The sequence below is a fragment of the Antechinus flavipes genome, chromosome 2, assembly GCF_016432865.1.
Source record: "Antechinus flavipes isolate AdamAnt ecotype Samford, QLD, Australia chromosome 2, AdamAnt_v2, whole genome shotgun sequence".
NCBI classification, from domain to species: Eukaryota; Metazoa; Chordata; class Mammalia; order Dasyuromorphia; family Dasyuridae; genus Antechinus; species Antechinus flavipes.
In genome coordinates, this window is record NC_067399.1 from 349,085,237 (window position 1) to 349,101,266 (window position 16,030).

Consider the following 16,030-nt stretch of genomic DNA (forward strand, 5'->3'; position numbering starts at 1 on the left):
AGGCAAAACAGGAGTTTTTACTCCTTTTATAGTTGAAAAAATCCCCATCAATCTGTGGGGAAGAGACGTTTTACAACAATTGGGGTTAAAAATGAGTACTTCGGTTTTTTAAGCAGGGCTGCTGTTGAAGGCCTGCCAACACTTTCACCTATTCCTATCCAATGGAAAACTGATACACCAGTGTGGATAGAACAGTGGCCCTTAAGTAGCGATAAAATTCAGGCCTTATTAGATATAGTACAGGAGCAGCTTGAACAAGGGCATTTACAACCTTCTCTAAGTCCTTGGAATTCACCAGTGTTCGTTGTAAAAAAGAAATCAGGAAAATGGAGGATGCTCACTGATTTAAGAAAAGTGAACGAACAGATGGAAACTATGGGAACTCTTCAGCCTGGACTTCCATCTCCTACTCAGCTTCCTAGAGAATGGCCTCTTTGGGTTATAGACATCAAGGATTGTTTCTATTCCATTCCTCTGGATAAGGAGGATATGAAGAGATTTGCCTTTTCGGTGCCCAGTGTCAATTTAGCTGAGCCTTATAAAAGATATGAATGGACGGTTTTGCCACAGGGTATGAAGAACAGCCCCACTATGTGTCAAATGTATGTTGCTGCTGCTCTTGCTCCAATAAGAAAAGCATTTCCAAAAGTTATGCTATTACATTATATGGATGATATATTGGGTTGTGCACCTGAGGAACAAATTCTAGAAGCATGTCTACAAAAAACCATAGAAACACTAAGATACTACAAACTTCATATCGCTACAGAAAAAATTCAAAGGCATGCTCCTTTTCAATATTTAGGATATGAAATATATCCTAAGGCACTTACACTACAAAAACTGTCTTTAAGAACAGAGAGATTGACCACCTTAAATGATTTCCAAAAATTAATAGGAGATATCCAATGGATGCGTCCAGTATTAGGTTTAACTACCAATCAATTGCAACCCCTATATGACATTTTAAGGGGAGACACTGCTTTAAATTCACCACGCCGGCTTACAAAAGAAGCTCAAGAGACCTTGAGAGAAGTTGAACTGGCTTTATCCAATGTAGTTGAGAGAGCAACTCAAAAACCCTTGGAAATATCAGTTTTTGCTACGAAAGAAGCACCCACAGCAGTCCTTCATCAAGGAGACAGTGTGATAGAGTGGGTGAACCTCCCAGCACAACCAGAACAAAGCCTTACGCCTTACCCAGTGCTTGTGGCTAGAATTCTATTAAAGGCCATTAAGCGAGCAGTACAATTATCTGGGACAAGACCTGACAAGATATATACCTTCTATACAAATGCACAAATTAATGTATGCTGTGAAACCATCCCAGAGTGGCAGATTTTATTGGCCATGGCTCCAAATTTTGCACATGGATCTCCATTAAAGATAACCAGACTACTGCATAATTGGCAATGGATTTTTGAGGAGAAGGTTTCTAAGGTTCCTCTTGAAGGACCAACCATTTTTACAGACGCAGCCAAACAAAATATTTGTGCTGTATACTCTCATGATCTAACTGTAAAAAGAGTAGTCAGAACTCCTTTTCAGTCCACTCAGCAGAACGAATTATATGCGATCATGCTAGCTCTCACTTATTACCCAGGCGACATAAATATAATATCTGATTCAGCCTATTCAGTAGGTGTGGTACAAAGAATTGCCACAGCCCAAATAAAATTTGCAGCTTCTAATATATATCAGCTCTTTAAGGAACTTCAAGAGCAAGTGAGAAAGCATCCAGGAAAGATTTATATCCTGCATGTCCATTCACATAGTGGACTTCCAGGTCCTATTTTTGATGGAAATTCAAAGGCAGATAGCCTTTTAACTATGTTGGCCAGTACGCCTTTATTTCAGGAGGCCCAGGAATCCCATTCTAAATACCATCAGGCTGCTCGAGCTTTGCGTTTACAGTTTGGGATTACAAAAGAAGAAGCTAGGAGCATAGCGAAAAGCTGTACAGCTTGCCTTCCCTTCCAAGCTCCTACACTGCCTCCAGGGAAGAACCCTCGTGGTTTGAGACCCAATGAAATCTGGCAAATGGATGTGACTCATTATAAATCTTTTGGTCGTCTGTCTTTTATCCACGTTGTGGTAGACACCTTTTCAGGATTCACTTTTGCCATACCAGCAGCAAAAGAGACAGCCCGAGTGGTCACTGAATTCCTCATTCAAGCATTCGCAATTATGGGTGTGCCACAAGAAATAAAAACAGATAATGGACCGGCATATACCTCCAAACATTTTGAACACTTTTGTGCACAATATAAGATTCTACACACTACTGGCATACCCTTCAATCCTCAAGGTCAAGCAATAGTAGAAAGAAGAAACAGAGACATTAAGACACTCCTCCAAAAACAAAAGAAAGGAGGAGCCACGGGTAACCCTAGAGAACTTCTAAATTTAGTTCTCTATACCATTAATTTTTTAATCTTTGATAAAGATGCACTGGCTCCAGCAGACAGGTTTTATAACCCACCAGAAGAGCAGTGTCCAGTGCGAGCAGCTCCACTATCTTTAGATAATCGCCAGGTGATGTGGAGAGACCCAGAAAGTGGTGAATGGAAGGGACCAGATAGACTAACTGCTTGGGGGAGAGGATTTGCTTGCATCTCTACAGGTGGAGAAGGAATCAGATGGGTGCCTACGAGCCGCATTCGCCTTGTCCATCGCAGAAAGATGGAGCAGACCCTTGAAACAAAGGAGAAGACCCAAGAAATATCGGGTGGTTCTGTTGCTGATTGTGCTCATAAGAATTATTAGATTCCTGGCACATGAACTAATGGACAATGGAATCCTATTGGACTGTTTCTAGGACTTATGGACATGTGTAAATTTTCAGATTGATTCTTGTTATTTGTTACATTACTACTAGCCTGTGTTATATTGCTATGTGCTCATGTAAATTATGTATAATGCCTCCCATATTGATGGATTTATGTATACCATGTATATCTGTTACAAAGTTCTGGCCCATATTGATGGATTTATGTGTACCCCCTCAGAAACCCCCTATGTTCTAAAACAAAAGAAAGGGGGAGGTGTTGGAATCCTTACTAACTGCTAAGTAATTAGAGTTGATCTAATCTTACAAGAAGTTGTTTTGGCCAGAACCTGAAACAAGGTACTAAGTAGAACTAATCAAGACAAGGCTTGTGTTCCCACCTTTACTCATTGGACTCCACAAGTATGCTAGCTTCACAAAGTACACTTTCTAACTTCAAGAGAGTTCACACCTCCCTTAAAGTCATTGGGCCAGAGAGCACTATGGGAGAAAACCCATAATCCCATTCTCTCAGAAGAGGCAGATAAAAAGCCAGCGATGAAGGATCTATGGCAGAATACATATTTTCCTCTTGGCTGGCTGATTGCGCTAGACTCGAGAGAAACGACTCTGCTGCAGAGAACACTTTTGGGATTTCAGTGGAGCCACGCCAGAAGCCCTCTCTCCGCGGCAAGTTGGTGCTGGGCTCCCCAGAAGGAGATAAGAGAGATCTTCCATCTCTGTTGGAGGCAGAAGAAGGCAGAGGCAGAGGCTGAAGGACAGAACCTTTTGATTTGGAGACATCCGAAGGGCTCTAAGCCTCTAAACCGGCTGTCCTCTGAGAACAAACTCCAACATTTTGAACTCCAACAACATCCATTTGCCAAATTTCACTGGGTCTCAAACCACGAGGGTTCTTCTGCAGTGTAGGAGCATGGAAATGAAGGCAAGCTATATAGGTTTTATTATGCTCCTAGTTTCCTCACTTGTTATCCCAAATTGCAAACATAAACTCCAGCAGCCTGATGATATTTAGAATGAGATTCTTGGGTTGCCTGAAATAAAAGAGTATTGGCCAATATAGTTAGAAGGCTATCTGCCTTTGAATTGCCATAAAAAATAGGACCTGGAAGTCCACTATGAAAATGGACATGTAAGATATAAATCTTACTTGGATGCTTTCTCACTTGCTCTTGAAGTTCCTTAAAGAGCTGAGATATATTGGAAACTACAAATTTTATTTAGGCTGTGGCAATTCTTTGTACCATACCTACTGAATAGGCTGAATCAGATATTTTATTTATATCTCCTGGATAATAAGTAAGAGCTAGAATGATTGCATACAATTCATTCTGCTGAATGGACTGAAAAGGAGTTCTGACAACTCTCTTTATAGTTAAGGCACAAGAGTATACAGCACAAATATTATGTTTGGATGCATCTGTAAAGATAGTTGGTCCTTTAAAAAGAACTTTAGAAACCTTTTCTTCAAGAATCCATCACCAATTATGTAATAGTCTGGTTATCTTTAATGGAGACCCATGTGTAAAATTTGAAGCCATGGTTAATAACATTTGCCACTCTGGGATGGTTTCACAGCATACATTAACTTGTGCATTAGTATAAAAGGTGTATATCTTGTCAGGTCTTATCCCAGATAATTGTACTGCTCACTTAATGGCCTTTAATAAAATTCTAGCCACAAGCACTGGCTAAGGAGTGAGGCTTTGTTCTGGTTGTGTTGGGAAAGTTCACCCACTCTGTGACACTGTCTCCTTGATGAAGGACTGCTGTGGGTATCTCTTGTGTAGCAAAAACCGATATTTCCAAGGGTTTTTGAGAGACTCTTTCAACCACATTGGATAAAGCCGATTCAACTTCTCTCAAAGTCTCTTGAGCTTCTTTTATAAGCTGGCATAGTGAGTTTAAAGCACTGTCTCCCCTTAAAATATCATATAATGGTTGCAATTGATAGGTAATCAAGCCTAACACTGGACATATCCATTGGATATCTCCTATCAATTTCTGAAAGTCATTTAAGGTATTTAGCTTCTCTGTTCTTAATGAAAATTTTTGTACTGTAAGCACTTTAGGGTATACTTCATATCTTAAATATTGAAACGGAGTATGTCTTTAAATTTTTTCTGGAGCTATGTGCAATTTATAATTCCTTAGTGTTTCTATGTTCTATGTAGACATGCTTCTAACATTTGTTCCTCAGGTGCACATCCCAATATATCATCCATGTAATATAATAACGTTACTTTTGGAAATGCTTTTCATACTGGAGTAAGAGCAGCAGCAATATACATTTGACACATAGTAGTGCTATTTTTCATTCCCTATGGCAAAATTGTCCATTCATGTCTTTTATAAGGCTCAGCTAACTTAACGTTGGGCACTGAAAAGGCAAATCTTTTCATATCCTCCTTATCTAGAGGGATAGAATAGAAACAATCCTATAACCCAAAGAGGCCATTCTCTAGGCAATTGAGTAGGAGATGGAAATCCAGGTTGAAGAGTTCCTGTGGTTTCCATTTGTTCATTTACTTTTCTTAAATCAGTCAACATCCTCCATTTTCCAGATTTCTTTCTTATAACAAATACAGGGGAATTCCAAGGACTTAGAGAAGATTGTAAATGTCCTTGGTGAAGGTGCTCCTGTACTATGTCTAATAAGGCCTGAATTTTATCACTAGCTATGGTCCATTGTTCCATTTACGCTGGTGTATTAGTTTTCCAATGAATAGGAACAGGTGAGAGTGTTAGCAGATCTTCAACAGCAGCCCTGACTAAAAAACCGAAGTACTCATTTGTAATCCTGTTGTAAGATATTTCTTCCCCACAGGTTGATGGGAATTTTTTCAACTATAAAAGGAGTAAAAACTTCTATTTCACCTTCAAATGTCCGTCTCAAAGGGATAGCACTAATTTCAGCTGCTATTGATCCTCCTACATCAGCCATATAGGTGTCTGCCTTAATCTTTGGCCAGTGACTGGGCTAGTTGACAGCTCTAATGACTGTACAATATGCACTTGTGTGTCTACCCATCCTTCAAATGGTATGCCATTTATATAGATAGTGAGCATAGGACGATCAGCTGTAATTGCTGCAGATTGCCTATTAGGAGTCTGTATGAGTAAACCTGATGCTACTACTTCTCCTGGTTGATAAGTCACACATTGTCTACCTGTATTACTGACTGGGATATTATCTACACATTCCCCAGTTTCCCACATCAGTGTATGGATGGGCACTGTTTTGTAAGTACTCTCAGGAGGTGAAATGGTCAAGCCTACTGTGTTTGGAGGTAAGGATTCTATAGAATGGACAGGGACAGATTTCACCTCTCCAGGGGGTATCTCAGTTGTCCCAGCTGCATACAACTCTATTCTCCCCAATTGTAATCCCTTTCTCCCATCAGATTGCTTCTTGGCTGATTGGTCACGTCTGAGTACTGAACTTCTAAAGACTCTCTGGGTGTAGCATCAGTTGCCATCATGCCCCATGTATTTTTTGTTTTGGGCCCTGGGGCTGGACCTTTCATTCCATTTCTCTGAATCAGTCTACATTCTGATGCCCAAAGGAAACCTCTATTGCATTTTGGACATGGGGTTTTGGGTCTTGTTCTCCCACCCTGTTTTCTCACTCTGTCTCCATGCCGAGCTTTCAAATGCCCTACTTTACCACATTGAAAGCATTGACGAGTCTTTCTGGAAGTCCCTTGCCAAAAGGGACCTGTCTTCCTATGTTTGCATCTTGGGAAGTATGCATTATAGCCTGGGTATAAAAAGTATTTGTGCCCATTGTGGCACAGCATCTTACTATCTCCTCTGAAGGAGCATCCTTGTGTAGTCCTAATATAATTCTTTTACAAACCTCATTAGCATTTTCTTTAGCAAGTTGCCTTATCATAATTTCTGTTGCTTCATTTTCACCAGTAGTTCATATGACAGCTGTCTGCAGACGTCCCACAAAATCAGCAAAGCATTTATTTGACCCTTGTACTATTTTCGTGAAGGCCTCTTCTCTGTCCTGTTTATCTTTACTTGGGATAAAACCCCATGCTTTGATAGCAGCAGAAGCAATTTGTTCATATGTTGCTATGGAGTAATTAATCTGTGCTGAAATGTCTGCATAAGAACCCACACCTGTTAGTTGGTCACAGGTGATTGGAGAATTAACTCCAGTTTGCCTATTTCATTGGGCTTGTATCCTACAGAGTTCACTATATTCAGAGAGCTACAACAAGTTTTGTCCAGGTTCTAAGCATGTCCTTGATATAGATTTCCAGTCACGAGGGGTTAAAATTTTATAAGCCAAATTCTGTAATAACTACATAAGATGATGTAATTGAATAAAGAGTGCAAGCTTTTTTTCAAGTGATGATTTCTAGATTAAAAAGAGTGTTATCTTCTCCTTTCTTAACCTGAAGAATTAAGCTGTTTAATCACAGGATACATTTTTATTCTCAAATCAAAACACCTGCCTTTCCTCTTTGGCTTTACACAGTGCCTTTTGCAATCGTGTCATAGGAGGAGGTTATTGCTGGGGGGGAGGTGTCAGTTATATCACGGCCCTCCCATTCCTCCTCCTCCCTCCACCCATGAAGGTGAAGTTGATGGGGGAGGGTCAAGAAACTGCTGGGGTGTTGGTGAAGTTGAAGCTGGATTGTGAAAGTTAGAATCACTAGGCCCTTCAAGTTCACTTAATTCCCCATGCCCTCTAGTGATATTTCCATTATCCTCTTCCTTCTCTTCCTCTTTCTCCTCACACTTCCTCATCTGGCTATTCTTAAAACTTTTCTTTTTTCTAGAACTTGCAGGATTCTTTAAGGCCAATTGTATTAAGTTGTACATATAGAATGTTTCCTCCGAAATTGAATCAAAACCTTTATCATTATAATATTCACATAGTTGACCTACTAGTTTCCAATACTTGATATCCTACTAGTTTCCAATTATCCGCCACTATATCTTCTTCCTTGAAGAACCAAGGGGACGTGCATTCTAATGTATCCACGAGTCCATCAATCTGCTCCAAAGTTAAAAGTAAATCTTACCTCTTTATTACTCTAAGTATGCTTCCTGTAGAGCTCCCTCAGGGTGGGGTTGAGGCTAATATCTGCCCCATTTCAGCTAAAAAACGAAAGTTACTAGTTTAGCTCTTAACAGAATAAGTTCCCTGTTTGTTTGTTAAAATACTCACCCTATTTCCTGGTCACCGGGACTTCAGTGAAATTAGGATCCTTGGTTCATGTTAGGTGCCAATTGTGTAGTACTGGCTAGCTCTCTGGAGTGCTTCAGGGTCAGCCAGAGTCAGGATAAATCAAAGTCCTTGGTCTCTAGAGGGAGAAGTGAAAGAGGTAGCCAAGTAGAATCCTGGATTCTCGAGTCCAGAGCCATCAGCCTCCTTCTTCCTCATCCTGCTGCAAAATGACTCTCTGGCCCCTGTCTCAGGGTCCTTGTCAAATCCTTGTCTATGATTATCTTAACACCAAACATTCAGTAAGCACCAAACAGTGAGAAGAGCCATTTATCCAAACATATGCTAATAGAGTCATTGTCTCACGTCGAATAGATAATTAGCCTTATGTGCTTGGTTGTCTGATTCAAGCATACCTTTTTCAGAGTTTCAGCCCTCTACAAGGAGGATGTTGATTCTATCTTTAATCAGCCCTGTCCTTGAGAGATTGGACAAAGAAATTAGGGGGGGGAGGGGGCAGAGTGAGGAGGAATAGGAGTAAGGGGGAGGGAAAACTTGGGTCTCCCCAATTTTAATAATTTGCTCTTAGCATGATTTTGAAACGGAAAATTTCCTCTTGTTCTTTCAATGATTTATAGAAACCACTTCAGCAAAAAATTGTTATCTAATGCTAAATTTACTAAACATACATTGCCTTTCCATGTTATAGAGACCTTTAAGGAGGACTTCCATGTTACTGCTCATGTGCAAGTATCATGAATTCAAATGAGGGGAAAAAAGTCACAAGTGAAACTGAAATAGTTTTTCATTCATTTCATTATAAAGAATTGATAGTCAATTCACAGCTACTTTTATTGCTTGTACATAATTTTAACCAAAGTTCCAAAGTCATAATTTGGAGCAAATGTGCAATTGTTGATAATTCATTATTAATATTATGGCATTAAACTACTTCATATTTCTCTTCCATTTTCTGATACTCATAGCCATGATTTCTTCCTTCTCCTCCTCCTGTTATCACTCAGACACTCCCTCAGATGTTATACCATATCTGTCATTTACTAAGTTGTACATTCCCACATCTGTAAAATGAAACTAGTTGGTTATTTTCTATTCCATTGTGAGCTCCTAAACGAGCTAGATAATGTCATGGAGAGCTACCTGGGCCTGAAGTTAGGAAGACCTGAGTTCAATATGATCTCAGATACCTACTAGTTTACCTATGTTCTGTTTTCCTTAGCTGTAAAATAAGGATGATAGTAGCACCTACCTAACAATATTCTGAAATTCAAATGAAATAATATTGATAAATATTAACATAATGTACATCAATAGGTGTGTAATAAATTCTTGTTCCCTTTTCCCTCAGTTTATATCTGAACTAATCTGTTATTCATACTTTTACCCTTTCTACTCACCCTTAAACATTGTAAGATTTTATAATGGAGTACAGCTGCATAAAAATCAGAAATAAATTTATAAGAATATAAGCTCTTCTCCAACTGATAAATGGTCAAAGGATATGAACAGACCATTTTCACATGAAGAAATTAAAAAATTGAAGCCATTTCTACTTATAAAATATTCTAAATCAACATTGATTAGAGAAATGCAAATTAAGACAACTCTAAGGTATCACTACATATCTCTCAGATTGGCTAAGATGACAGGAAAAGATAATGATAAATGTTGGAGGGGACATGAAAACTGAGAAAATAATACATTGTTGGTAGAGTGGTGAACTTATCCAACCATTCTGGAGAGCAATTTGGAACTGTGCTCAAAGGACGATCGAATCGTGCATATCCTTTGATCCAGCAGTCTCTCTATTGGGTCTGTATCCCAAAGAAATCATAAAAAAGGGAAAAGGACCCAAGTGTTTAAAAATGTAGCAGCCATTTTTATAGTGGAAAAGAATTGGAAACTGAGTAGATGCCTATCAATTGGGAAATGGCTGAATAAATTATGGTATATAATGTTATGGAATATTATTGTTCTATAAAAAACAATTGGCAGGCTGATTTCAGAAAGTCCTGGAGAGACTTACATGAGCTGATGGTAAGTGAAGTGGTAGAACCAAGACAACATTGTACCCAGCCACAGCAAGATTATGTGATGATCAACTCTGATGGAGGTGGCTCTTTTCAACAATGAATCCTAATAGACTTGTGATGGAGAGAGCCATCTGCACACAAAAAGAGGACTGAGGGGACTGAAGGTGGATCAATTTTTTGTTGTTGTTTGGTTGTTTTTTTTTTTTTTCTATTTTTTAATCTGATTTTTCTTGTGAAGCATGATAAATGTGGAAATATGTATAGAATTGCACATCTTTAATCTATATTGGATTACTTGCTGTCTAGGAAAGAAGGTAAAGAGAAAAATTTGGAATACAAAGTTTTGCAAAAAGAAATGTTGAACGATCATTAAAAAAATCAGAAGTATAAAGTTGAGCACAGTCAAAAAATTGTGAAATATGCAAGTTACCAGAATTTTTGTGAAAAGGAAAAATCTATATACATCACTTTGTTAAAGAAAGATTTGGAAACCTTTTTTGTATTTATACTACATAAGTCAGTAATGATAAAGCAAAGAGGCAAAAAATAGTAGACTCTCTGTAAAATAAATTAAAACAATCAATTCCTTATGAAAACACATTTATGAAATTACAGGCTTCCTGAAAATGCTTTGGTGTTTGATTTATTTTTCCTATGAGTAATTCTTACTTGTGAAAGCTTCCCCAGTTCCTCTTAATTTTAATGTTTTCTTTCTGTTGATTATTTATGATTAATTACACACACACACACACACATACACACACACACACACACACACACACACACACACACACAGAGCTTTTTTATATTTGTTTGCATGTTGTCTCCCCAGTTAGACTGTAGGTTCCTTAGAGGCAGGGACAATCGTTTTATCTTTTTTTTTTTTTTTTGGTATCCCTAACACTTGGCACAATATCTGGTTTATAGTAGATGCTTAATAAATGCTTATTGATTGATTGATTAAGAAGATAATGACATCACAATATTTATTTTGCTTGCTTTCCTATTCAGTTTTTTAAGTAGATTAATTTTTAAAAAATCAATCTTGTTAGACTACTAGAATTTTATGAAAGGCTCAAAATAATCGATGTGCTACCTATGGAGAGAGAGTATTATTATTTTTAAAATTTTCTTCCATAAAAGGCACTGAGAATTAGTTCAGCTCTCAAAAAAAATCCACCAACAGATTCATAACATCTCATCATTGTGATGTTGTCATCATTTCAATGAACAAGCCAGACCTCTTCTCTCCCCTGTACAAATCCTCATCACAGCATACCCAACTAATGATTACTGAAGGATTCTAAAAATCATAACCCTTTTTTTTTTGACAGCTAGTTCTTACATTTCAATAGTTTGAAGACTGCATTCTGGCATAGGTATTATAACTTTTGATATAAGCTGTGGCATGTTGAATTGGAGCAGCTTTAAACCTTGGTAGAGTTTAACCATCTTTTCTGCTTCAAATATTTAACTACAAATTGCATTTTTAAATTAATTTTTTCAATGAATAACAATTTACCTTTCTCATACTTTTCTCTACTTTTCTCTATGGGGGAAAAGTTTGTGGAGCACACCTTGTTAAAAATATGTATAGTCAAAACAAACAAATTCTTATATTAGCTTCCATGACCAAAAATTTATGTCTTAGTCATCATATTTTGTCAATCATCTCTTTATGAGGAGGTATATTCAGCTTCTGGGATCATGGTTTATCACTGTGTTTATCAGTATTTCTAAGTCTTTCAAAACTTCGTTGTTTTTTTTTTTTTACAGTGTGATTATTATTGTACAAATGTTGTAACTCACTTTATTTAGTATCAGTTTATATAAGGTTTCCTTAAATCTGAAACCTTCTCTTTTATCCTTTCTCACAGCAAATAATATTTCATTATATCCACATACCATAATTTTTTCAGGCAATGTCCAGTTAATGTGCATCCTCTCAGTTTCCAGTATTTTTCATCCACAAAAAGAGTTGTCATAAATATTTTTGTACATATAGGTTCCTTTCCTTTTTCTTTGAGTTCTTTGTATTATAAGGCCTAGTAGTGAGATCTCTAGAGTGGCTAGATGGCACAGTGGATAGAATGCCAGGTCTGAAGTCAAGAAGTTTCATTTTTTAGAGTTTAAATCTAGCCTCAGACACTTACTCATTGTGTATTCCTGGGCGAGACACTTAAAAAAAGATTATAGCTTTTTATTGACAAAACATATGCATGAGGTAATTTTTCAACACTGACCCTTGCAAAAACTTCTGTTGTAACTTTTCCCTTCCTTCCCTCCACTTCCTCCCCTAGACGGCAGGCAGTCCCATACATGTTAAGCATGTTAAAGTATATGTTAAATACAATATATGCATACATATTTTACATTATATTGTTGGCTACCTTAGTGGGTGAGGGAGTAATGGGAAGGAAATGAAAATTAAAAAGAAAAGATTGTTTTAAAAAGAAATAATAACTTGTATATACTTTACATCCTATGTTTTGAATTTGATCAGAAAAGTGCTAGACATGGAGTTGGGGAGCCCTAGATTAAAAATGCTATCTTAGACACTTGCTAACTGTTATCTCGTTTATAAAATGGGTGTAATCACTTCCTCAAAACAAATATTTGTCAAAATGAGTTTTTTAGCAAACAGGAAGAACACATCTTAAAAGGACAAATATTATTGATGTAGAAATGGAAGTTGATTTAAAAAAATATTAGTTCAACCACCTCATTTTCCATTGAAGACAATTGAAGCCCAGCGAAGTATTGACAATCACACAGTGAATAGCATTAGCCAATTTTCAAGCCCAAGATATTAGACTACAAATTCTATGTGCTTTCTCCCAGAGGATATTGTCAACCAATACATTAATGAATCTCATTATTATTCATTAAGAAAAATAAGTCCTGGTTACTTTTTATTTTCCCAGAAGGTAGTATAGGTACTATTTTTTTTAAAACTTAAAATTCATATATCCAGTCTATGGATTTGATGAATTTTTCTTAAATTAATGGTTTTAAATATTTCAGAAATAAACAGTATTGTTTGAACTGACAAAATGTACAGATATAAAAATTTTTGGTATAAACCTACTTCTGAGTGCATGTAATTAGGTAAACTAATAAACAGAGCTAAACTGAAAGTGAATCATTTTATAAAGATGTATTTGTTGTTAGTTACAACTTTTTGTTACTCCATTTGAAACTTTCTTGGAAAAGATATTAGAATGTTTTGGCTTTCCTTCTCCGGCTCATTTTACAGATGAGGAAACTGAGGCAAAGAGTGAAATGATTTGCTCAAAAGAAGACAGTTAGTAGGTATCTGTGACCAGATATAAACTTAGGACCCTACGACTGGATATCACAGGATTGGAATCACTTTGGTTTTCCATCACCATCAACTTTATGTGTATATGTGTGTATATACATATGTATATGCATATACATTCTGTAGTTATGTATATATGTACAATGTAAAGTACAGGCTAGTGCCCCTGGAGGGCCTTAGGGTCAGCCAGAGTCAGGATAAATCAAAGTCCTTGGTCTTTAGGGGAAGAAGTGAAGGAGGCAGGCAAGCTGGTGGCAGATATATCCAAGATATATCTTGGATTCTGGGGTCTGAAGTCTCCAAACTCTCCTCCTTATCCTGCCACCAAGTGACTGACTTCCCTCTCTCTGCCTTCCAATCCTTGCCTACGATTATTTCACCACCAAATATTCAGCAAGCACCAATGGTGAGGAGAGCCATCATCCAAATATATGCTAATAGAGCCATTATCTCACATAGAATAGGTAGCCTTAAATGTTCTCTTGTCTGATTTAGAGTTTCAGCCCTCTACAGTACAAATTTGAATACATGAAATAAATAGAGAAATATATTATTATCTGACTAATAGAAGCCTTAGTTAATTTTTAAAATCTGATGAGATTTGTTCTTACCTATGATGCATTCAGTGCTTTTTGAAAGTACTTGACTTACCTTTGCTTTTCTTTTGTCTTTCTTCCTGTTGGCTTAACAGCTCCTCCCACTGTGCGGATTGTGCACTCAGGTTTGGCATGTAATATTGAGGAGGAACGCTATTCAGAGAGAGTCTACACTATTCGAGAGGGAGAAACTTTGGAACTGACTTGCCTGGTGACAGGCCATCCACGGCCACAGGTGAGTCCTGAATAGTGATAGAGGAAGTTCATCAAGAAATTTCCTTAAAATTTTTGGACACTCATTTTAATAGATTCAGTCAAGTTTTATCTACATGTGTGTGTATGTGTGTGTGTGTTTGTATACCTGATAGTACTGGAGATAGAGATAAAAATGAAACAGTGGAATAGAATAGTACCTTATCTCAAGGAACTTACATTTGATTTAAGAAACTTATAGGAATTCATAATCACAAAAATATTGCTTAGGATGGATTTTAAGGCATAAAATTTGGTGTATATTCTTTCTACTATGATTCTTCTACCATAATTTCTTTCTTTTTTTTTTCATAATTATAACTTTTTATTGACAGAATATACCCAGAATGCCTGGGTAATTTTTTACAACATCATCTCTTGCATTCACTTAGGGTCTGACTTTTCTCCTCCCTCCCTCCACCCCCTTCCCCAGATGGCAAGCAGTCCTAAACATGTTAAATATGTCACAGTATATCCTAGATACATTATATGTTTGCAGAACCGAACACTTCTCTTGTTGCACAGGAAGAATTGGATTCAGAAGGTAAAAATAACCTGGGAAGAAAAACAAAAATACAAACAGTTTACATTCATTTCCGAGTGTTTTTTCTTTGCATGTAGCTGCTTCTGTCCATCATTGATCAATTGAAATTGAGTTAGATCTCTTTATCGAAGAAATCCACTTCCATCAGGATACATCCTCATACAGTATCGTTGTTGAAGTATATAATGATCTCCTAGTTCTACTCATTTCACTTACATCAGTTCATGTAAGTCTCTCCAAGCCTCTCTGTATTCATCCTGTTGATCATTTCTTACAGAACAATAATATTCCATAACATTCCTATACCACAATTTACCCAACCCATTCTCCAATTGATGGGCATCCATTCATTTTCCAGCTTCTAACCACTACAAACAGGGCTGCCACAAACATATTGGCACAAACAGGTCCCTTTCCCTTCTTTAGTATCTCTTTGGGATATAAGCCCAGTGGTAGCACTGCCGGATCAAAGGGTATGCACAGTCTGATAACTTTTTGAACATGGTTCCAAATTGCTCTCCAGAATGGCTGAATGTATTCACAATTCCACCAATAGTATATTAGTATCCCTGTTTTCCCACATCTCCTCCAACATTCCGCATTATCTTTCCCTGTCATTCTAGCCAATCTGCTAGGTGAGTAGTGGTATCTCAGAGTTATATTAATGTGCATTTCTCTGATGAATAATGACTTGGAGCATCTTTTCATATGGCTAGAAATAGTTTCAACTTCTTCATCTGAGAATTGTCTGTTCATATCCTTTGACCTTTTATCAATTGGAGAATGGCTTGATTTCTTATAAATTAGAGTCAGTTCTTTATATATTTTGGAAAGGAGGCCTTTATCAGAACCTTTAACTGTAAAAATGTTTTCCCAGTTTATTGCTTCCCTTCTAATCTTGTCTGCATTAGTTTTGTTTGTACAAAACCTTTTCAATTTGATATAATCAATATTTCCTATTTTATAATGAGTAATGATCTCTAGTTCTTTGGTCATAAATTCCTTCCTCTTCCATAGGTTTCAAAGGTTAACTATCCTATGCTCTTCCAATTTATTTATAATCTCATTCTTTATGCCTAGGTCATGAACCCATTTTGACCTTATCTTGGTGTATGGTGTTAAGTGTGGGTCAATGCCTAGTTTCTACCATATTAATTTCCAATTTTCCCAGCAATTTTTGTCAAATAGTGAGTTCTTATCCCAAAAACTGGGATCTTTGGGTTTGTCAAATACTAGATTATTAATCTAATTGGCTGTCTTGTCCTTTGAATCTAACCTATTCCATTGAT

General features: G+C 37.1%; 1 protein-coding gene across 1 annotated transcript in view; it reads left to right on the forward strand.

Annotated features, from left to right (window-relative positions):
• MDGA2 (MAM domain containing glycosylphosphatidylinositol anchor 2) overlaps window positions 1-16,030 on the forward strand; it is an 816,139-nt gene that overhangs the window by 102,601 nt on the left and 697,508 nt on the right. The window contains exon 2 of the mRNA XM_051978002.1: window positions 14,041-14,180. Coding sequence (XP_051833962.1) covers window positions 14,041-14,180 — 140 coding nt within the window. The remainder of the gene's footprint in view (window positions 1-14,040; window positions 14,181-16,030) is intronic.